Below are 24,031 nucleotides of genomic sequence, written 5' to 3'. Positions count from 1 at the left end.
ATAACGTACATTTTAATTCAATTAACATTCAGTATACAAACGTTTATTGGGGAATCCCCGATGCTGCGTGTAGCGTGGAGAGGCGGTGGTGTTTCCAACAGTAAATAGTGATAATTACCAACTACAGATTTCGTAAATGTTACTTTTATAAGACCAGAAATTAAAGTTATTTGATTAAATTCGTTTAATAGTTAACATTAAGTCTAAAAAAACGTATAAAAGTATTAACTACTTTGCAAATTTAGAGATTTCGTACTTTAGAAAAAAAACATACTCCAGAAAAAACTGTTTTTTTTTTCACGGTTTTTTCATGTTTTTTTTTCAAGCCAGAAAAAAACCGTTTTTTTGCAACCCTAGTCTCTACGCTCTTATTACACACCGGACTAAGATGCTGTAGGACATATTTTTGAGTAAGATGTGTACACCTAATATTATAACTAAGTTTGTATGGAGCATTCCCGGAATTTTCGAATCTAACGCGAGCGAAGCCATTGGCATAAGCTACTCTAGCTAGTATTATATAGTGTGTAGTGATGACAGCGTAGGTATACATATTATAATGCACATAATGCACGCCCCTGAACCTCGCCTGTCAATCACTGCGAGGGGCCTGCGGTGCAATAATATGTAATCACACCATCCGTCAATTGGCCGATGCATACCCACGGGAGTAGGTAGGTTGCACTATAATGTCTATAGTCATAATCAATCTATGTATACAATAGGCTACTAGACTCATATCGAATTTGGAACAATAAATGACTGTCTTCTGTAAGTATTTGACGTAAAAAAACAATATTTATAGATTTCGAGTATATACATATTTTCGTTTAAAATGTTATTTACAAGAACCAAGTGCCGAACAGCTGACAGGCCGACACCTAGCAACCTGGCGATGAGTGGGCCCAACCATTTACATACATAAACTCATGCCAGTATTCTCAAAACGGGTAGGCAGAACACATTTAGCTGCTGAAGTTTCAGTGCCACGCGTAAGGGGCTGAAAGAAAACGAAATTGTGATATTAAAGTGAAATTATGCTAGCCCATCGCCCACAGTCGACTATTAAGTCACCCACGCGAGGAGAGGGGATGGCGATGACGAAATCGTAATTACTTGGATTTCGCCATTTAAAGGCTATTTTTGATACAAACTTTAAATAACTTCAGTTTTCGTAACGTTTCCCGCGTTTGCCGAACTGTGGCGAAATTGTTGGAAGTTTTTAAAAGGTTTCCACTTGCTAAAGTTTTCGGGTTGCCACATCGTTTTTCGGACTTCGGTGCCGCGTGACGGGTTATATTATAATACATAGGTGGGTGCAAAGAGGATCGAGTATTATAGAGAGTTACTGTCAAAGTAAACTGTGTAAATAATCACAGTGCATTGACTGCCATCTCTCGAAACAGGCTTAAAACTTTCGAACCTCAGCTTTGACAATTTGGCCCATATTCTTACGTCATGCTCCCCGGCAGAACCACATTGTCTTTCGTAAACATAAACATATCAGAAAATATCTATAAAATTCTAGGACCATTTGGAAATATTCTATATGCCTACTTGCCTAGTTTTTATGTAAATCTAATTTCAAAGTGGTTCTGCTTCTGCTACAGAGCTTCCTCCCAGCAGAACCACCAAGATATCCACACATGCTATTTACACGTATACCAATCAAAGAATTACGTAAGTGGAGCGTCTATTAAGTTACACTCGTAATGTATGGTTTGTCCACATTTCTGGTAGTCATGATTTCATTTATCTCAGAAACGCATATCTTTTCAGTACTGCCATAAAACCTAATCTAACCTAAACAATGTGAAGATGACCTTAATGAAAACCTTGAAAATGTATCTACATATTTAAGAGTGACAGGGTAATGTAGAGGCTACATAGCGGAGTCTTAAACGTAAAGCTAATGGCATCGAAAATGTGAAAAGAGGCAATATAAGAGATACTTAGGGCCAGTCGCATCAACCACATTTGACAAGACACATCATCGTCACGCAGCAGAGGTCTTTGAAACTTCCCATACAATAAAATTTGACGAATGCTTTAAAAACATACGGTTTGGTGCAACCGGCCCTTAACCATCCACCGTTATAGGCTACTTGACCCTTTTTAGGGTTCCGTAGTCAACTTATAGTTTCGCCATGTCTGTCTGTCCGTCCGTCCGTCCGTCCGCGGATAATCTCAGTGACCGTTACCACTAGAAAGCTGAAATTTGGTACCAATATGTATAATTGTATATCAATCACGCCGATGAAGTGGTAAAATAAAAAGTGGAAAAAAATGTTTTATTAGTGCGTTTTCACATTATCCGATCCGATATCGGAAGTCGGAAGGATTTCAAAGGAAAAAATCAAAGATGGCGGCGTAAATATATGGGATATCGGTCCGACATCCGATATCGGGTCGGATAATGTAAAAACGCACTTAGGGTACCCCCCCCTACAAGTGAAGTGGGGCCTGACTTTTTTTCATTCCAACTCCAACGTGTGATATATTTTTGGATAGGTATTAAAAATGGATAATGGTTTACTAAAATCGTTTTTGATAATATTAATATTTTCGGAAATAATTGCTCCTAAAGGAAAAAAAAGTGTGTCCCCCCCCCCTCTAACTTTTGAAACATACGTTTAAAAAATATGAAAAAAATCACAAAAGTAGAACTTTTTAAAGGAAAATTGTTTTGGGGTTGATAGGTTCAGTAGTTTTTGAGAAAAATACGGAAAACTACGGAACCCTACACTGAGCGTGGCCAGACACGCTCTTGGCCGGTTTTTTGCTTATATGATTAAGTACTGTCCAATTAACCGAAATAAAATATAATATTACCATATTTTATTATGACTTATAAACAGCAAAAAATATTTTTAAAGTATACTTTTACGTAATCAGGCGAAAACAACACAGTCATGTTAATCTATAGATTTTCTGTGCATCAGGTCATTCTACTCGAAAACAACATTTTCTGACTTTTTAAGTATGAAGGCATAATGTTCAATATGTCAGTGATTGTTTTGACATGCAGTAAGGTTCGATGACGTCACTTCATCCCTGACAGCGTTTTCGGTGGCCAAATTAAATAAAAAATTACACATTTTTAATCGGAAATACGTAGTCATCATACACTTTTAATACCCAAAATCAATAAATATTGTTTTTTTATGTCAAATACTACAGAAGACAATCATTTATTGTGGCAAATTCGATGTAAGTCTAGTAGCCTATTAAGTGATTATAACTTGGAATATCGTATTATTTATTACAAGAGCAATTATAATAAACTAGCTTTTACCCGCGGCTTCGCCCGCGTAATAAAAGTATTCTTATTCAAACGTTTACAAAAAATAAGATTTTCATTTGGATCCGTAGGTTTCTATGTAGGTACATTTGTCCGCAATTATTTCGATTAAGGTGCAGCGGGGCATTATACTTCTACATGTATCCACTGAACACGCTTACCATATATATTCCCCGTCCCCGTCCCTCCCCTATCCCTATTTCTATCCCTATTTCTATCCCTATCCCTATCCCTATCCCTATCCCTATTACTATACCTATCCCTATCCCTACCCTTATCCCTGTTCCGGCTCGTCCCCTCCCGTCTCGTCCCGTCCCGCCCCGCCCCGCCCCGTCCCTGTTCCTGTCCCTGTCAAATTATCATGTTAGGCGGTGAATTTTGAAAAATCCTTTCTTAGTGCTCTTCTAAGGAACTTACGTGTAATTTGAAATCTCTTGAACCAGAAGTAAACATAAAAAAGAAATCCATATGGCTATTTTCGATATTTAAACCCCATTGCACCACAACAGGGGAAAAGGTATTTCACTTCCGCCACGTTAGATTTTAAAAACGTTGTATTTATCGTGATCAGCGACCCGATAAACCATAAAAACGATACCCATATTGGTTTTTTGACATTATCACCCCTTTTCACCCTTTTAAATGGTACATTTTTAAAAAACTTGAAACACGTATTTAGTCATATGTCTTTAGCAATCCTCCTGTGAAGTTTCGCATAAAACAGTGAAACTAACATTGTTTCCCCATACAAACTTTGAACCCCCATTTGACCCCCTTAGGAGGCGAATTTTGAAAAATCCTTTCTTAGTGCTCCTTTACACTATATAAGGAACCAACGTGCCAAATTTGACATCTCTAGGACCAGCGGTTTCAGCTGTGCGTTGATATGTCCGTCAGTCTATATATTTTTTTATATTTAAACCCCATTGCACCACAACAGGGGAGAAGGTATTTCACTCCCGCCTCGTTAGATTTAAAAAACGTTGTATTTATCGTGATCAGCGACCCGATAAACCATAAAAACGATACCCATATTGGTTTTTTGACTTTATTAACCCCTTTTGACTCTTTTAGGGGTAAAATTTTCAAAAATCTGAAACACGTATTAAGTCATACGTCTTAAGGAATCTTCCTGTGAAGTTTCGAATAAAATAGTCAAACTAATCTTGTTTCCCCATACAAACTTTGAACCCCCATGTGACCCCCTTAGGAGGTGAATTTTGGAAAATCCTTTCTTAGCGCTCCTCTACACTACATAAGGAACCTACGTGCCAAATTTAAAATCTCTAGGACCAGTGGTTTCGGCTGTGCTTTGATATGTCCGTCAGTCAATATATTTTTTTGATATTTAAACCCTTTTGCACCACAACAGAGGAGATGATATTTCACTTCCGCCTCATTAGATTTTTAAAACGTTGTATTTATCGTGATCAGCGACCCGATAAACCATAAAAACGATACCCATATTGATTTTTTTACTTTATCACCCCCTTTTCACCCTTTTAGGGGTTAAATTTTCAAAAAACCTGAAACACGTATTCAATCATATGTCTTAAGGAATCTTCCTGTGAAGTTTCGAATAAAATAGTCAAACTAATCTTGTTTCCCCATACAAACTTTGAACCCCCATTCGACCCCCTTAGGAGGTGAATTTTGGAAAATCCTTTCTTAGTGCTCCTCTACACTATATAAGGAACCTACGTGCCAAATTTGAAATCTCTAGGACCAGCGGTTTCGGCTGTGCGTTGATATGTCAGTCAGTCAGTCAGTCAGTCAGTCAGTCAGTCAGTCAGTCAGTCAGTCAGTCAGTCAGTCAGTCAGTCAGTCAGTCAGCTTCTTCTTTTATATATTTAGACTAGCTTTTACCCGCGGCTTCGCCTGCGTAATAAAAGTATTCATTAAGATTTTCATTTGGATCCTTAGGTTTCTCTGTAGGTATATTTATCTGCGATTATTTCGATTGCACATAATATTTTTGCTTGCAATGATTGTAGAAATATTACACATCGACCACAGCGTAGGTAATTCTATATACGCTGGGGAAACCTTTATAAACATCCCACATAGCCCGTATTTCGACACTATGATCGGTGGGTAAAAAGTACTTTTTTCTATTATCCCTTAAAATTTTTTACATTTTGCTTATACTTATCGCAAACGTAATCTTCAAGCAAGCAAACAACGATCGTCTTAGAGCACATTGATTGTAAGAGACCGCCGACCGATTATCCGTATCCCTCTAACGATACCCATATTATCCGTATCCGTATCCGTATCGCTATCCCAATCCCTATCCCTATCTCTATCCGTTATCAAGATGTTCAATGATTTCTTATCAAGTGCTAAAATATAAAGTTTCATGGTTTTATCTTTTAAAATTAAGAAATCCCATACAAACTTTCAACCTCTTTTTCAACCCCTTCATCCCTTTTTTTCGAAATAAAAAGTAGCCTATGTTCTGTCTCAGGGTCTAAAGATTGTCTGTTCCAAATTTCATCAAAATCGGTTGCGTGGTTTAAGCGGGAAAGCGTAACAGACAGACAGACAGACAGAGTTACTTTCGCATTTATAATATTAGTATGGATATATTATTCCGATATCAATTGCCTTAGATACAGTAGATTTAACGAGTTTTTTGTTATTATGATAAAGCCTTACTCATGGCCACAGACTATTTAGACGAGGCGAAGACGAGAGTAGACACCGGCGAAGATTTCTACTCTGGCACAGGTTATACCAAAAGCGAGTTAGCGATGATAGAAACGAACAAAAGATAGTCTCTCCCGTGTAAAACCCTAACGGCCCAGCCACGACGTTGGTCTAAGCGCGGCAGCGGTGAGCGGCAGCCATACGTGCGAATGAAAAGTCCCATCGCTGTGTCTCGCTCCAATGTATGGCCGCCGCTCACCGCTGTCGCGCTTAGACCAATGTCGTGGCTGAGCCGTAATGAAAGAGCGAGCGAGCGATTTATAGCTCATCGCTCGGGAGTTTTAACTCGCTCGCGCTATCCTCGCGTATCTTTTACCAAAGTGGATTGAGTATTAAAGAGAGTTACTGTCAAAGTAAAACGTGTAATCACAGTGCATAGACTGCCACCTCTTGGCACAGGCTTGAAACTTTTGAACCTCAGTTTTGACATTTTGGCCCATATTCTTAGCTTGATAATGTGTTAAAATGTCAAATATTAATATTAGCGCCATCTAGCCGATCGTCCCCCAAAGGTGTAACGCCATCTAGGCCACCGTACCTGAGTGACGTTTTTTTCTTAGACTTTATCTGTCTATACGGAGTTACTTTGCTTTTACTTACACGGGAGCGAGAGCGATCTTGTGTTCGTTTCTATCGGCGATATCTCATCGCTTACGCCGTGGCTTGCGTGGGCGACGGTCGCGCGACGTCGATGCGACGCATACGAAATCAAACCTTATCGATATGGAAGTATGAGACGCGACGGCGACGGGCTCGCGACCGTCGCCCGCGCAAGACACGGCGTTACTCGCTTTTGGTGGGGCCAGTGCCTAGAAAAGTAGAATCATAGCTGGGCATTAACTCGTTAATCCGTTAATCGTTAATTAACGAAGTTAACATTTTGGTTAACGGATTAACTTTTAAGTTAACTTTAAAAAATGTTAACGGATTCGTTAACTTCCGTTAAATTTCTTCGAGTCCGTTAATCGTTAATCCAGTTCCGCACGCGCTGAGTAAAACTTGCTCTGACCGCTACTGTAAAAGCCCGGAGTACGGCGAAACCTAGGATTTTCACGTAAATTCAGTCTACAGACAAGTTGGTGCCTTTGGATCACTTGTTCGAGACCTGCTAAAGTTTATTAGTCATACTGCACCCATCACTAACTGCGAAATAGAATGTAAATCATCAGGCATGACACACAAATCGCGCAACCGACGTATCAAGCCAAAGTGCAGAGTTCGGCGGGCCAAGCTATCTATCAAGTTACCGTGGATCACAACTTCGATTAGACGTGTCTCAATCCGAGGAACCTACGCACCATGACTACGACCGCATGATTGACCCAATAAAACATATAAAACCTAGAATTTACCGAACCAACGTCGATATAAGTCCAAAGAGAACAATATTTATTAACATTTTGGTTTTACCAATTGGCAGCTGGGATTTTTTAAGAAATTTTGGCAAACTCCGGGCTTTTACAGTAACATATTAAACTTACGCAAATACTAAATAGTTGAGTAGAGTTTTTTTATAGCGATTAACGGATTATCGATTAACTTTAACTTCCGTTAAATTTGTTGAAATGTATCGCTTTAATGATTAACGAAGTTAACTTTTAAAGTAACGGATTAGCGATTATCGAAGTTAACTATTTTGATTAACGGTGCCCAGCTATGAGTAGAATTAAGCTTAAGGCATGTAGACGGTGTTGCAATTATTTTACTGTGTTAGAGCATCGATACTGAAGTGGGTCCACCTGCGCCCATGTTGCTTCAAGCTAATTTGTACAACAAAGATTTGTGTGCGACGGGTTAAGAATTTCACCACCCCCTTTCTTCCCGTGGGTGTCGTAGAAGTCGACTGATACAGGTTAAATTGTGTCGTAGGCGAGAAGCTGCAACCTATCACTACAATGTACTGATGTGCCGACGGAAAGTTTCCAAAATTCTGAAATTTTCACATAGGAAAACTTCGGAAATTTTCCATACCTTGCATGGACAATTGTATGGACGGAAACTTTCCATTTCATAAATTTAAATTCCCTTTATTTTTCTTGAAAGTTTCGTGAATTTTTCAAGAAATTTAAGATTTGTTTGTAAAGTTTCCGCAACTTGCATATATATCACTACTACAATGTCACAATTTTGATTTATTTCAACACCTTTTTGCCAAGAGTGGCACTGAAAGTACTGAAACTTAGTATTTCACGTGCTTTGCCTACCCCTTTATGGGATACAGGTGTGATTATATGTATGTATGTAAAGGTTTTATTTTTAAATTGATTTGAAGGCGAGTACAATCGGGACGTAAAGATTCTAATAAATTTACTCTATCGTAAATTATGTTTAAGATCGAAACATGCCTTACATGCCCCAGTACTAATAGCGACACTCTTAGCTAACCATCGCTGGACGTTATGCCCTTGTAATAAGGATAATGTACAGCTAACAGTGTTGCCAACGGTATATTTGTATGGAGTAAATAGTGTAAATACCAGTGGCCCGTTTCTCGAAAGGTACAAGCCTTGTATTACAAGTGTGTTTCGATGACAACCCATACGATTTGACAGTTCGCGCACTTTGTATCTAATACAAGGCTTGTTCCTTTCGAGAAACGGGCCCCAGGGACCCATTTCTCGAAGCTACAAGTTACAATTTACAAGCGGTAGTCAATGTCTAATATGACAAGTTGGAACGAAACTTCCGCCTGTAACTTATAACTTCCAGTTTTGAGAAATGAGCCCCTGATGCTTGACTTGTATCGTTAGCGGACGAATAACTTGTCGAACATTCCAGATGGAGCGAGCGAACCGCAAGTACATCCTAACGCAGGGCCCTCTCGCCTTCACCGTGGGACACTTCTGGCTGATGGTGTGGGAGCAGCAGTCGCGGGCCATCCTCATGCTGAACAAGATCATCGAGAAGAACGAGACCAAGTGCCACTGGTATGTGCTGACGCTGACGCTTCGGTAACTCCTCGGGCACTGGCGATCAAATATATGAAAGAGGCGCGTTCCTAGCACACACTCTAAGCTCGTGTAGGTGAACGCGTACCATGCTTGTATGAGTGAAATATGACAGGTCGACTGTTCGCGGTTTTGACAGGCGGTAACTGTGAGGTAACCGAGAGGGGGTGGGCGGCTCTTTCAGCGGGGAGCGGGAGTGGCCATACTGTACGAGAGTACTTTTTATTTTCATTTTCATTTTTCATTATACTGTGCCGAAGCAAGTATCAAGAAGTGTACAAATCGAAAAGCTAGTCGTGTGCCGGCAAAGATAGAAGTGTTCCCACTATATAGACCAAGATCTCTGAAACAGTCATCCTCCTTGCGTTATCCCGGCATTTGCCTCGGCCCATATGAGCCAGTGGTCCGCTTTGACAACGAATCCCAAGATATGGTATAGGCACTAGTTTTACGTAAGCGACTGCCCGAGGGTAACTAGGCCTTATTGAAATTAGTCCGGTTTCCTCACGATATTTTCCTTCACCGAAAAGCGATTAGCAAATATCAAATGGCATTTCACACAAAGTTCTGAAAATCTCATTGGTAAATACGAGCCGGGGTTCGAACCCGCGACCTCCGGATTGAAAGTTCCACGCTCTTACCGCTAGGCCACCAGCGCTTTAAAACAGTGTCAGAACTTCATAAGCATAGTTGTTACCGCAGTTTGATCCTTGTAGTAGGTCTCTCAGGTTCTAGGAAACCTGATGTGAGTGAGGCAGAAAAGTGGTGCTGTGGTGATGTACTGTAAAACGTTGTACCTACAATCAAAGACATATGTAACTCCGTATAGACAGATAAAGTCTAAGAAAAAAACGTACCTCAAAACCACACCGAAAAAGGTCCTGTGACCTAGATACACCTTTGGGGGACGCTCGGCTAGATGGCGCTAATATTAATATTCAGGGAGCGTACTTTTCATGCCGATGACATTAATCTGACGTCACGCTCCGTATAGGGTGATCCCAAATAGTTTTATTGTAAATTATTAATCATTAGTCGTCAATCATTTTAATCGTGTACAAATTACTTACTTCAAATACAGTAGTCCATTTACATGTGGCATAAATAATAACTACTTGAAATGTGAAACGTGAATTCTATTTGATTTGTTTTTATAAAAAATAAATTTAATTAAATAGTATTGTTAAGAACACATTACAATAAATACGTAGAAAAGAGAATTCATCTCTAACGTAAAGCACACCATCCTTCTTGCATTCATTACCATGCAAAGAAATTCATAACTTAAAATGATTGATGACTAATGATTAATAATTTACAATAAAACAATTTGTGATCACCCTATATGGAGCGTGACGTCAAATTGATGTCAGCGGCACGAAAAGTACGCTCCCTGTTAATATTTGACATTTTAACACATATCAAGCTAAGAATATGGGCCAAATTGTCAAAACTGAGGTTCAAAAGTTTTAAGCTTGTGTCAAGAGATGGCAGTCTATGACAGTAACTCTCTATAATACTCGATCCTCTTTGTGTACTGTAAAACGTTGTAACTACAATACACGAGAGAGTAATTCAAAAGGAGTATCAACAAATTAAAGCATTATTCTAAACATGACATTATATTGTACTTAATCGTATTCTCATCGCGGTTTAATAATACATAGAGACTTCCTCTTCACATGAAATTTAAAACAACAGTCAAATATCGCGATGTAATACAACTCGCATGGGAATCTCACACGTACGAGCAGCGTACTTCACGAGTAAAATTGTAACGGCTCGGCCACGACAGTGTAACGAGCTCAGGGTTGCAAAAAAACTGTTTTTTTTCTGGCTGGAAAAAAAAAACCGTTAAAAAAACCAGTTTTTTTTCTGCAGTATGTTTTTTTTCTAAAGTACGAAATCTCAAAATTTACAAAGGAGTTAATACATTTATGCGGTTTTTTTGGACTTAATGTTAACTATTAAACGAATTTAATCAAATAATTTTAATTTCTGGTCTTATAAAAGTAACATTTACGAAATTGGTAGCTGTTGGAGACTACACGCAGATGGGATTCCCCAATAAACGTTTGTATGCTGAATGTTAATTGAATTAAAATGTACGTTATTGTTATTGAAACACGTTACAACTCACGAAAAACCGTTATTGTCGTATTATTTGTTCATCTGCATATTTAGAAAAAAAACCATGGTGCTCGGTTTTTTTTCATGTTTTTTTTCACAATTCTGAAAAAAAACATTTGTTTTTTTTTTCTATTTACAACCCTAAGCGAGACACAGCGATAGGACTTTTCATTCTGCTTAGACCAATGTCGTGGCTGGGCCGTAAGGCCCGGCCTGAATGGAGTCTCGGACGGCGACGCGTGGGTCGCGTGCGCGCTGTGCGTTGACTCAGGACTCTTGTATGTATGAACTAACTCTTGTATAAGGTACAGCGGGGCAAATCTCGACTGGAGGGCAAATGTAACTGTTCCATTTTTTACAATGTTTGCATTATTAAATAGTGTCCACCGGTTCTACAACCTGTTTTTATTGAATTCCGTTAACTTTAAGGAAAGGTTCTTTATCTTAACTCTTACGGTTAGCGAATTATTAAAAAAATAAAGATAATTACTGAACACGTGTGTGACAACCTTTACCAATTCCTTGTGTTTCTTATAATTATCTGATGCTTTATTTGGTGCGTGGTATAAAAATGTTTTGAAAGTACAGTCAAGTTGGCTATTGTCGTAGGTACTGGCCGCGGGCCGTCGGCGAGGAGAGCAAGATGGTGCTGAAGGACGTGCAACTCACGGTGGAGCAGACCCGGGAGGAGGACTTCAACTACTACTCCACCAGGGTGTTCAGGTGACCCACACTTCTCAGCTAGGGCATGCACAACCGACGCGGCTCCAAGAATAGGCTACTTGACCCTTTTTGAAGGTCTGTCCTATATGATTAACCCCTCGTATGCGGCCTGTCAATTTTGGTCATTGAAATAGTGACCTTGACATTAAAAGCAATAGGTTAAAATTCCCACGCACGGATCCGTGTCTAAGCATACGAGGGGTTAAGTACTGTCCAATTAGCCGAAATAAAATATTACCATATTTTATTATGACTTAATAACAGCAAAAAATATTTTTGAAATATACTTTTACGTAATCAGGCGAAAACAACACAGTCATGTTAATCTATAGATTAGCTGTGCATCAGGTCATTCTACTCGAAAACAACATTTTCTGATTTTTTAAGTATGAAGGCATAAAGTTCAATATGTCAGTGATTGTTTTGACATGCAGTAAGGTTCGAATTTGATGACGTCACATACATCGCTGACAGCGTTTTCGGTGGCCAAAATAAATAAAAAAATACACACATTTTTAATAGAAAATACGTAGTCATCATACACTTTTAATACCCAAAATTTATAAATATTGTTTTTTTATGTCAAATACTACAAAAGAGTCAAAAGACAATCATTTATTGTGCCAAATTCGATATGAGTCTAGTAGCCTAATTCAATTCCCGGTTCTAAGCGGGTCTGGAACCGGTAGTCCCGGTTCTTAGTAGTTTTAGTGTTCCATACCAAAAAGTGAAAAAGGAGCCCTTATGGCGCGACTCTGTCCGTCTTTCTGTGTTTTGAGAGAATCAGCACATTGGATTGGAAATTATAACAAATTCTTGCCGGAAATCGAATATTTTGAAAAGAACCGGGAGTACCGGTTCGTAATTTTTAGTCCCGGTTCTTTCCCCACCCTAAAATAACCGAAATCGAGAACCGGGAATTACCGGGAGCATGCCCTATTCTCAGCTCTTAGGCCCGGAATCAAATCTAATCATTTGTTCAGCTAAGAGGCCTCAAGGGCACTTCTACACGTCATTCATCCTTTAATATTCGTCCTCATTGCGTTATCCCGGCATTTGCCACAGCTCATGGGAGCCTGGGCTCCGCTTTGACAACCAATCCCAAGATTTGGCGTAGGCACTAGTTTTTATTAAAGCGACTGCCATCTGACCTTCCAAGGTAAACTAGACCTTATTGGAATTAGTCCGGTTTCCTCACGATGTTTTCCTTCACCGAAAAGCGACTGGCAAATATCAAATGACATTTCGCACATAAATTCCGAAAAACTCATTGCTGCGAGCCGGGCTTCGACCCGCGACCTCCGGAATGAAAGTCGCACATACTTACCGCTAGGTTACTAGCGCTTCATACCTACTTTAATATTATAAATTGGAATTTAATATTAAAGATGGGAAAGTGCGTGTTTGTTTGTCCGTCTTTCACGACAAAACGGAGCGACGAATTGACGTGATTTTTTAAGTGGATATAGTTGAAGGGATGGAGAGTGACATAGGCTACTTGTCTCTTTCTAACCCCCGCTTCCTTAACATGGGAGGTGGAAGTTCGTATGGAACAATCCGCAATTTTCGAATGTAACGTGAGCTATGCTGCGGTATACAAATAATTGAAATTACAATAGGCTAGTTTCCTATACTTCAAATAAAATATTTTATGCAGTGCACGAAATAAAGCACCACATAATTCGAAGAAAATTATGTACACTAGTTATGTTTAAACATAATTTCTATTTAATAAGTCAAAGAAAAATATATAAAGTAAATGAATTGACCGTGACGTCACTCCTCAGTATTTCATAGTAATTCCATATTAGCAAATCGTTTTGTCAGTTCTTAAAAAGAAGCTGATTTGACTAGTAGGAAACTAGCCTATTGATAATACTAATTCTAACTTAAGTATAACGCTACGCTACTACAATTAATTAGAGATGTATAAATAATAATACATATTATAGGACATTTTTACACAGATTGACTGAGCCCCACGGTAAAGCTCAATAAAGCCCCATTTAGATGGTACGAGTTTCTCGCCTCGAACGTACGATTATCGAAGTACGAGAAAGAATATCGTATCATGTAAACTATGCGTACGATATCGCACGAGAGAGGGCGATAATCGCCTCGCCTTTGATATTTGTATGTCTCCGTGTAAACAAAACACATATGCGAGAATCGTATACGAGTTTATGCGCTACTCGGTCGAAATGAATTCAGTAGAAATCATGTAAAACATGGTGTTTTTATATTTATAGCTGCCTCTCAGTAACTGCTAAAACCAAAAATAAATTCGGCTTATTAATATTATACAGTTAATGTTTACCTACTGACATTTTACCCCATACATATATCTATGGGGCAAAATGCCTACTATAATTTAAAAAAAAATGTTATTTATATTCTATGTTTAATAATATCCTAAACCTAATCGCAAGTATCGCAACCAAGATTTTATAAGCTAGGTAACGCTACGGTCGAAATCATTATTTTCCCTATTGTATATTATTGAGACGTTCATAAATCATTTATAGTGTTTTTAATAATATTGGGTACTATTCATCTTAAATTCAAATAAATCCAAGGTAAATTATACCCAATATTATAAAAAGTTGTAACCTATGGGATCATTATGCCTGAAATAAAAGCTTTTTATTTTATTTATTTTATTTATTATAAAAAAGCATATAAGTAATTAGCAACTAGGCACGCAAGTTGACAGGCAAAACTCGTATGAAAATCCGTTCGCTCCGATTCGTGCGATAATCGCACGTTCGAGAAAAAAATGTCATACAAGGACCGGTTTAGACGAGTCGAGAAATGTTATGGAAATATCTCCCGAAAATTCTACTCTCCGTCTAAACTATTTCGCCTGGCGATAATCGCCTGGCGAGTCTCGCATACGATACTCGTATGCGAGTTTTTATTTATCGCACTAATGTAAACGTTTTCGTACGATACTCGCCAGGCGATTATCGCATACGATAATGTCATACGAGTTTCTCGACCAAGACGGGCGAGAAACTCGTACCATCTAAATGGGGCTTAAGGCTTGTGTTGCGGGTACTCAAACAACGATAATCCATACTAATATTATAAATGGGAAAGTGTGTGTGTCTGTTTGTTTGTCCGTCTTTCACGGCAAAACGGAGCGACGAATTGACGTGATTTTTTAAGTGGAGATAGTTGAAGGGATGGAGAGTGACGTAAGGTACTTTTTGTCTCTTTCTAACGCGAGCGAAGCTGCGGGCAAAAGCTAGTATAATATATACATAGAAAACATCTATGACTCAGGAACAAATATCTGTGCTCATCACGCAAATAATTGCCCTTACCGGGATTCGAACCCGGGAGCCGGGACCGCGGCGTAGCAAGCAGTGTCACTACGCGCTAGGCCAGACCGATCGTCAGAAGGTCTCTCTAAATATCGAATTACACCCAAAAACTACACATAATAAAAAAGTACAATACAAACCGAAACAAATAAAAAAGTCTCAAATTACTTTAAAATACGTCGCAAAACGAATTTCCGTCTACTATAAAACCGTTCTGAGAAACTGCTATCAAAAATTAGTAATCGCCCAAGTAGTAGCGTCCGGTGTTTGGGGTCACACACTTGGATCATTCATTGGGGCATAAATGGCGCAGTAAAAAATCATAACTACTGGACTTGATGCAAACTATCCTACCCCTGATAAAGACTTGCCCGATAAAGACTTTTCTTGATCTTAGGTTTAAAGATCTTTATTTATGTATCTCAAAAGAATACAGAACATATTCACTTACATGAGAATTGGTACTATTTTATCATGCAACTATAAAAATATTCGATGAGCGCACATTATATTCTTATTTACAAAATACACTTATTCTAAAACTTAAACTAAGCTTATTTTTTTTTTTGTGTAACGTAGGTATAAATCTTCTTTATATTGTAACGGTGGTGTATTTGGTGGGGGGTAAATAAAATGGAATGGAAAGCTCCGGCTAGTTCAAAGTAAATACACCCACGTTAGCACAAAATTTATAATAAAACAAAAGCTAAATGGTGTCTCTATACTTGCTGGAGGAAAGCCAGGGGAGAAACAAATTAAACAATATAACATTTTATATATTTATTATTATAAGTAAATCTTGCCTTTACAGAAGGGTTTCATTTAATGTTTCCCAAAATACTAAATTAGACACCATATGAAAATATGAACTACGCTCAGTGGTAAAGCTGGGCCGCTTTAAGAGGGTCCAGGAAAAGGTTTCTTACAACCATTTATTCTACAAAACTAAATATGAATTTACCTAAAGTTATGCACCAGAATTCTCAAAATAAATGAGTACAGAAATTACTTTACACAAAAATTAAAACCTGAATTACACAGCACTACCGGCAGGAAACGGCAGGAGACACACCTTGTCAGGGATGAGCCGGCTGCTCCCCGGACTCCGGTGCTGACGCCCCCTCGCCACGTGGACAGGGCTGACCCTTCCATACGAAAACAAGGTCCAAAGACACCTTGCGCCAGTAAGCCAAAGAAGTTTCCTTGCACATCAAAATGTTAAAAGCTTTTACTTCTTTAATTCTTTACTTCTGCAATTTTCTAATTCTTTACTTCTTCCCGACTCCTATGAAACAAATAAATTGGTCACATTAGTCGAGTGCCCTCACACACTGTGATAGACTAAACAAAAAATGTAAGCGAGCTCACCGGACACCTGCAGACTGCAGACCGAGGATCTCCACGGAGCACTCCCACCCTTAGCATGTTTCTGCCAGCTGGAAATAAACCAATTTATGGTTAAGAACATCTCCACGTTTCACGCCATGGAAATATTAAAAGCTCACAATGAAATCTACTTACTCAGACTGACAGAACGCACCACACAAAATATGGAACGCCACGGCAGCACGTGGCATGCCGGGCTCCAGGCCCTTATACGGCCGTCCGATCACTATCAAGAGGATCTCGTCACAAAAAGAACGCCGCACTGAATGATCTCGAATTTAAAGGACCCAAAACAAAAGCCGGGTGGCAAACGAATGAACAATAAAATACTCTAATTAATTAAATGAGAATTACTCCAGTTTCTGTATCAGACCTTGAAGTAAACAAAACCTAACAAATGTCATTCCAGAACAGCCTTAAAAAACCTATGATAACATTTGTTATCATGTTTCTAAAATATTATATTTTCCAAAAATCAATACTTAAACTATATCAAAATAATACAAAGTTTTTCTGGAATGACAGCCAAAATACCTACAATTTCGAATAATACTTGTTGTATGGCAACCCTACAACAGATAAACATAAATATGTGCATTTGAAGTGCAACAGATAATGCAATGAACGAGAAGGAAGTGTTTCATTCAAAAATTAAATTTATCCAAAATATTTAATTACGACTATCAAAAAATCTGCTACGTTACAATATAATACTAGCTTTTGCCCGCGGCTTCACTCGCTTTAGAAAGAGACAAAAAGCCTATGTCACTCTACGTCCCTTCAATTATCTCCACTTAAAAGATCACGTCAATAGGTCGCTCCATTTTGACGTGATAGACGGACAAACAAACACACTTTCCCATTTATAATATTAGTATGTATTTTAGTATAAGTGCGACCTTGACAATATACTAATTTGAATGACTTCACAGAATCGTGGACCTCGAGACCAACGAGTCCCGCGAAGTGATCCAGTTCCACTACACGACCTGGCCCGACTTCGGCGTCCCGCAGTCCCCCCACGCCTTCCTCGAGTTCTTGCGTCGCGTGCGCGCCTCGGGCGCCCTGGAGCCCGACGCTGGGCCTGCGGTGGTGCACTGCAGCGCGGGGATCGGCCGCTCCGGGACATTCTGCCTCGTGGACTCTTGTCTGGTTATTGTAAGTATAGTGGTGCATGCGTTCCTCGAGTTCTTGCGACGCTGGGCCTGCGGTGGTGCACTGCAGCGCGGGGATCGGCCGCTCCGGGACCTTCTGCCTCGTGGACTCCTGTTTGGTCATTGTAAGTGTATTTTCTGTCCTTCGGCCGGAAAGCGTCAAATCAAACGAAGTTACCTCTCCACGGCTCCGTCGATCAGAAAAATAGTAAAGACACTACCCAGTAAATAAAAAAGCCCCAGATCACATGTTTGTTGCCCTCATATGTAATCTTTTATTATGGTAATCAAATATTGTGGTTATTCGCCAGACGATATTGTCAGATAGAAGTCAGAAGTGATAGAGCCGAATAACTGACAGGCCGTCATCAAAACTGATAGCTATTTTTTTATGAGGTGGGAGGCAAACGAGCAGGCAGGTCGCCTGATGGTAAGCGATCACTGCCGTGTACGCTCTTTTCTTGAAGATTTGAAGGTCGTATCGGTCCGGAAATACCGCACAATTCATTCCAAAGTTTAACTGTGCGGGGCAGGAAGTTTCTGGAGAAACGCTCAGTGGACTTCATACCTTTCCTTATTGGGCATTTTCACGAGAACAATCACCAAAAATATGTTTTCTAAAGTAGGTAAATTTTATGTTTCTCCTACTCTGATTCAGGAGCCCTTTCGAACTAGGGCAAAAAGCAAGAGAAAAAAAATGGTCCCAAAATGTTCTATTATTTTGCACACTTTCCACTTTATAACCGCTGTAGGTATAAAGTGTTTGAAAAACGGTAAAGAAGTGGAACATTTTTGGGACGCTTTTTTCGATCCTAGAAAGGGCTCGTGATTTTGAGTAGGAAAAACATTAAATTTACCTATTAAAAAAAAGTTTTTGAATCTTTTTTCGCGAAAGTGCCTTATTGTATGTTCTGTTTCCAGATCGAGAATGAGGGCATCGAGAACCTGAGCGTGCAGCAAGTGCTCCTGGAGATGCGCAAGGACCGCATGGGGCTCATCCAGACGCCGGACCAGCTGCGCTTCTCCTACCAGGCCATCATCGAGGGCGCCAAGCGACTGGACCCTAACTACGTGAGTTATTAGCCTAATCTAGGGCAGATGTATACAGCTCGAATCTAGAGCAGAGCCCAACTGGGGTAGTACCTCCGCCTTTATACAGAAGACCGCAGCCAAATAGCACTAGACCCTACTCTTAGTGTTGTGTTCCTGCCGGTGAGTAAGGCTGCCAGAGCTCAACGAGGGTGTGGTGTGCTCATGAGGGAAGGACTTACGGAACTAACTTGTTCCGTCTATCGGCCTTTGCGTCGTTGGCAACCCGAACCCTCCTTGGAACTTGTACACTCCTTTTTGCTGTGTACACTTTGTGAGTTGCAGGCGTCCATAGATTACGGTGACCGCCTTTACATCAGGCGGGCCGTATGCTTGTTTGCTGCCGACGTAGTATATAAAAAAAAGCCTATTACTCTCCATCATCATCATCATCCTCCTTGCGTTATCTCGGCATTTGCCACGGACAACTAATTGACAACTAATCCCAAGATTTGGCGTAGGCACTAGTTTTACGAAAGCGACTGCCATCTGACCTTTCAAACCGAAGGGTAAACTATACCTTATCGGAATTAGTCCGGTTTCCTCACGATGTTTTCCTTCACCGAAAAGCGACTGGCAAATATCAAATAACCTATTACTCTTATACGTGATTATTGCCCCACATCGATATTTTGAATTTCTAACGAGATTTATATATAGGGAACCGTTTTGTAGAGATTGATGGCTTCATAGGGCCAGGTTACAAACCAAACAGTTCAATTGTAGTATAAAAGAACTCTTTTAAATTCCTGCCACTACATTATACTGTGGTACCGGTCTTATTATCCAAACGGTTCCTACTAACTTGTACCCCAACTTGCAGAAGGAGCCTCAAATGGAGGAGAGTATATACTCGTCGGTGCCGGACGAGGATGAGCCGCCACCGCCGCCGCCGCCGCCGCGCGGCGAGAGCCTCTCCCGGGCGCCCAAGAGGCCGCTGCCCTCCATACCCGTCAGCGCTTCGCTCGGTGAGTGTAGAGGGGCTTCTATAGAGATGGGGCCACGCCCCATTTGCATGGGGCTAGTTGCTAGTCACATGACGACCCTGAAATGGCATCCATCCGTCAGCGCTACGCTCGGTTAGTATTATATCTTCAGGGGGACTTCTATAGACAGGGGGCTAATCGCACGAGGGCTCTGTAATGGCATCTTTACCCGTCAGCGCTTCGCTTGGTGAGTGCTATATCTTCAGAAGGACACGCCCCATTTGCATGGGGCTAGTTGCTAGTCACATGACGACCCTGAAATGGCATCCATCCGTCAGCGCTACGCTCGGTTAGTATTATATCTTCAGGGGGACTTCTATAGACAGGGGGCTAATCGCACGAGGGCTCTGTAATGGCATCTTTACCCGTCAGCGCTTCGCTTGGTGAGTGCTATATCTTCAGAAGGACACGCCCCATTTGCATGGGGCTAGTTGCTAGTCACATTACGACCCTGTAATGGCATCCATCCGTCAGCGCTACGCTCGGTTAGTATTATATCTTCAGGGGGACTTCTATAGACAGGGGGCTAATCGCACGAGGGCTCTGTAATGGCATCTTTACCCGTCAGCGCTTCGCTTGGTGAGTGCTATATCTTCAGAAGGACACGCCCCATTTGCATGGGGCTAGTTGCTAGTCACATGACGACCCTGAAATGGCATCCATCCGTCAGCGCTACGCTCGGTTAGTATTATATCTTCAGGGGGACTTCTATAGACAGGGGGCTAATCGCAGAGGGCTCTGTAATGGCATCTTTACCCGTCAGCGCTTCGCTTGGTGAGTGCTATATCTTCAGAAGGACACGCCCCATTTGCATGGGGCTAGTTGCTAGTCACATTACGACCCTGTAATGGCATCCATCCGTCAGCGCTACGCTCGGTTAGTATTATATCTTCAGGGGGACTTCTATAGACAGGGGGCTAATCGCACGAGGGCTCTGTAATGGCATCTTTACCCGTCAGCGCTTCGCTTGGTGAGTGCTATATCTTCAGAAGGACACGCCCCATTTGCATGGGGCTAGTTGCTAGTCACATGACGACCCTGAAATGGCATCTGTACCCGTCAGCGCTTCGCTCGGTGTGTGTATATACTGAGGGGGACTTCTATAGTCAGGGGGCACAGAGAACCTCCTATAGAGTAGAAATCTTGTATATTTTGTTCGCGATACGAGTCAACAGTGTTTGGGGTGCGAGGAGCGGGCGGGGAATGTGTTAAGCGCGCTGTGATTGGCCGTTTCAAGGACGGCGGGCAGTCGCGCCAGATGAAAAGGGACAGAAGTATGACTGTCCCTCTACTGACGCGTAAGTGGCCAATGTAAGTTGACCTATGCCGGCTCTGAATAAATTATAAATATGACTTATTTGTGGAATGTAATGCCGTCTGTTTTTAAATTTGAGCTTCTTGTTACCTTTCCACACCATTTCACACTACAGGTGGACATCTTTAAGGCATCAAAATACCCTTTTCCAATTTTTTAGTGCGAAAAACACGCGCTGCTTTCGGGTCTGTTACTTGGTCGATACTGATCGGGCACGGCGAGCGCCCGCGCTTATATCAGTGCAAATACTAGGAAGGCTGGCGACCGCGAGTCGTCTTGTAATGGATGTCTATAGGGGTTGGTCTGTGTCAGGGGGACAGGGGGCTAGTCACACGAGGGCTCTGTAATGGCATCTTTACTCGCTTGGTGAGTAAGGAGGAACTTCTTTAGATAGGAGGACACGTCTCAAATACATAGAACTAACCAGCTACAGATGTATTGCGAAAAGTTTTAACTTTCGTATTTTCAGTTCTAGTTCAGACAGCGTCAGTACGCCTTGTACTGAAACTGACTGAAATAGCATGAGACGTTCGTACGTCTCCGTAAAAATACTACAGTCGAGTTGATAAATATGTGTACATTTTTTCACCTTATTGCAATGAGTTAGGGTGAAGAAATGTACACATATTTATGAACTCGACTGTACATGTGCCCTGTCTGTGGTTGGCCCTGTATGTGGTCGGTTGTCACCTACAAGGAGCAAGCTGAAAATCAGCGCTGCAGCCCCCGTGCTCCAGTACAATGGAGCCGGCGTATCATGCTGCCAATTTTGTCACTTAACCATCTGTCACTCTCACACTGACATACTTGCTAAAGCGTGACGGATTCTTTATCCGCGTGGATAAGTGATGAAATTGGCAGCATGATACGCCGGCTGAGCTTGATTCTTTTTGCTGACACACATTGTTTGTTGTATTGTTTATGTTGATGTGTGTTTGCAAATAAAATATTTTTCTTTCATTATACAAATGGATGGATTTTCTATGTCTAAATATGGATAGTTATATGATGTAAAAGTTTGTTTTGCCAGCACTTTTCAAAAAGTTTAATTGATCCTATTTTTAACCCCCTACGCTAAAACGACGGGGTGTTATAAGTTTGACGTTTCTGTCTGTCTGTCTGTGTGTGTGTCTGTCTGTGGCATCATAGGTCCCGAACGGAAGGCCCATTTCGATTTAGTTTTTTTTTGTTTGAAAGCTGAGTTAGTCGGGAGTGTTCTTAGCCATGTTTTATGAAAATCGGTCCACTATGTCGCGGTCGGGGGTTTTTTCAAAATTTTAATTTTGTGGTTAGGTTATGTTACCAACATTTAGTAATATAAGTCGACTTTCGTAATATATATACAGGATAATTTTTATAATTAAGAAAATATAGATACTAGAGAACTTTAATGACGAAATAAAACTTAATAAAATTTAAATTCCTCAAAAAAATCTTGGTAACAAAATAGGAATAAAAAAAAACAAATTTAACTTTTTCCTTAATTTTTGTACAATATTTCTGAGAAGCGCTGTTACAAGAGTATATGTTTATTTTTATTATTTTATGTTAACAGGCGACATGCAGGGGTTCACGGGCGAGGCGTCGGACGACAGCCTGCCCGCCTCGCCCGCGCCCGACTCCTCGCCCGTCTCGTCCGCCGACGACGAGGAGGAGCCGCCGGGCAGGTGAGTCCACCCGCACTACACTACACTACACTACACTACACTACACTACACGCTACGCTCGCGGTTCAATATTGGAATCTTTCGCTTAACTCGCAATTTCATTAGTCGATAGCCGCATGCGGGGTACGAGAGATATCTGGAACGCGTGCCAGAGCGCCCGCACTCGGGGAAACGTTTTCATTACGGCCCGGTCACGACATCGGTCTAAGCGCGACAGCGGCGAGCGGCAGCCATACGCGCGAATGAAAAGTCCCATCGCGGTGTCTCGCTCCAATGTATGGCCTCCGCTCACCGCTGTCGCACTCAGACCAATGTCGTGGCTGGGCCGTTAGTCGATAGGGTCCGCATTCGGGGTGCGAGAGATTTCTGTAACGCGTGCCACAGGGCCCGGGCGGGGAACTTAAATAGTAATAGTAACTTTCACTGGTTGTTATCTCGCTTGCGGGGAGTCCCCGTATGCTGCATAACGACCAATTAAATTGCACCACTTTCATTGGTTGTTATATCGCCTGCGCGGACTCCCCGTATTCAGTATACCAAACGAGTTATCGACTAATGAAATTGCGCCATAATAGTAACTTTCATTGATTGTTATCTCGCCTGCGGGGAGTCCCCGTATGCTGCATAACGACCAATTAAATTGCACCACTTTCATTGGTTGTTATTTCGCCTGCGGGGACTCCCCGTATTCAGTATACCAAACGAGTTATCGACTAATGAAATTGCGCCATAATAGTAACTTTCATTGATTGTTATCTCGCCTGCGGGGAGTCCCCGTATGCTGCATAACGACCAATTAAATTGCACCACTTTCATTGGTTGTTATATCGCCTGCGCGGACTCCCCGTATTCAGTATACCAAACGAGTTATCGACTAATGAAATTGCGCCATAATAGTAACTTTCATTGATTGTTATCTCGCCTGCGGGGAGTCCCCGTATGCTGCATAACGACCAATTAAATTGCACCACTTTCATTGGTTGTTATATCGCCTGCGGGGACTCCCCGTATTCAGGATACCGAACGAGTTATCGACTAATGAAATTGCGCCATAATAGTAACTTTCATTGGCAGTTAGGACCAAACTTATAAATTACTTGTATGGGTTCTTAGCACTAAAACCTTGGTCTGGTTACAGTTTGATATAATATCAAAAATATAACCTGTATTTATCTTATCTTATCATAATAATTATATGTGTGTAATCTATACTAATATTATAAATGGGAAAGTGTGTGTGTCTGTTTGTTTGTCCGCCTTTCACGGCAAAACGGAGCGACGAATTGACGTGATTTTT

General features: G+C 40.9%; 1 protein-coding gene and 1 long non-coding RNA gene across 3 annotated transcripts in view; one reads left to right on the top strand and one right to left on the bottom strand.

The window, feature by feature from the left end:
- Window positions 1-24,031, top strand: part of LOC125240664 (tyrosine-protein phosphatase non-receptor type 61F) — a 50,644-nt gene that overhangs the window by 9,746 nt on the left and 16,867 nt on the right. For both annotated transcript variants that reach the window (XM_048148674.1, XM_048148673.1), the window contains exons 3-8: window positions 8,789-8,937; window positions 11,698-11,811; window positions 17,456-17,681; window positions 18,599-18,748; window positions 19,590-19,734; window positions 22,623-22,734. In XM_048148674.1, coding sequence (XP_048004631.1) covers window positions 8,789-8,937; window positions 11,698-11,811; window positions 17,456-17,681; window positions 18,599-18,748; window positions 19,590-19,734; window positions 22,623-22,734 — 896 coding nt within the window. The remainder of the gene's footprint in view (window positions 1-8,788; window positions 8,938-11,697; window positions 11,812-17,455; window positions 17,682-18,598; window positions 18,749-19,589; window positions 19,735-22,622; window positions 22,735-24,031) is intronic.
- On the bottom strand, window positions 15,903-17,224 carry LOC125240665. Its single transcript, XR_007178648.1, has 3 exons — window positions 16,659-17,224; window positions 16,506-16,573; window positions 15,903-16,422 (listed from the first exon to the last, which is right to left on the bottom strand). It is a non-coding gene; the product is annotated as an uncharacterized LOC125240665 (long non-coding RNA).

Source organism: Leguminivora glycinivorella, chromosome Z (assembly GCF_023078275.1).
Source record: "Leguminivora glycinivorella isolate SPB_JAAS2020 chromosome Z, LegGlyc_1.1, whole genome shotgun sequence".
Lineage (NCBI taxonomy): Eukaryota > Metazoa > Arthropoda > Insecta > Lepidoptera > Tortricidae > Leguminivora > Leguminivora glycinivorella.
Note: the sequence above shows the minus strand (reverse complement) of the source record. Positions and strands in the feature narration are given on the sequence as shown.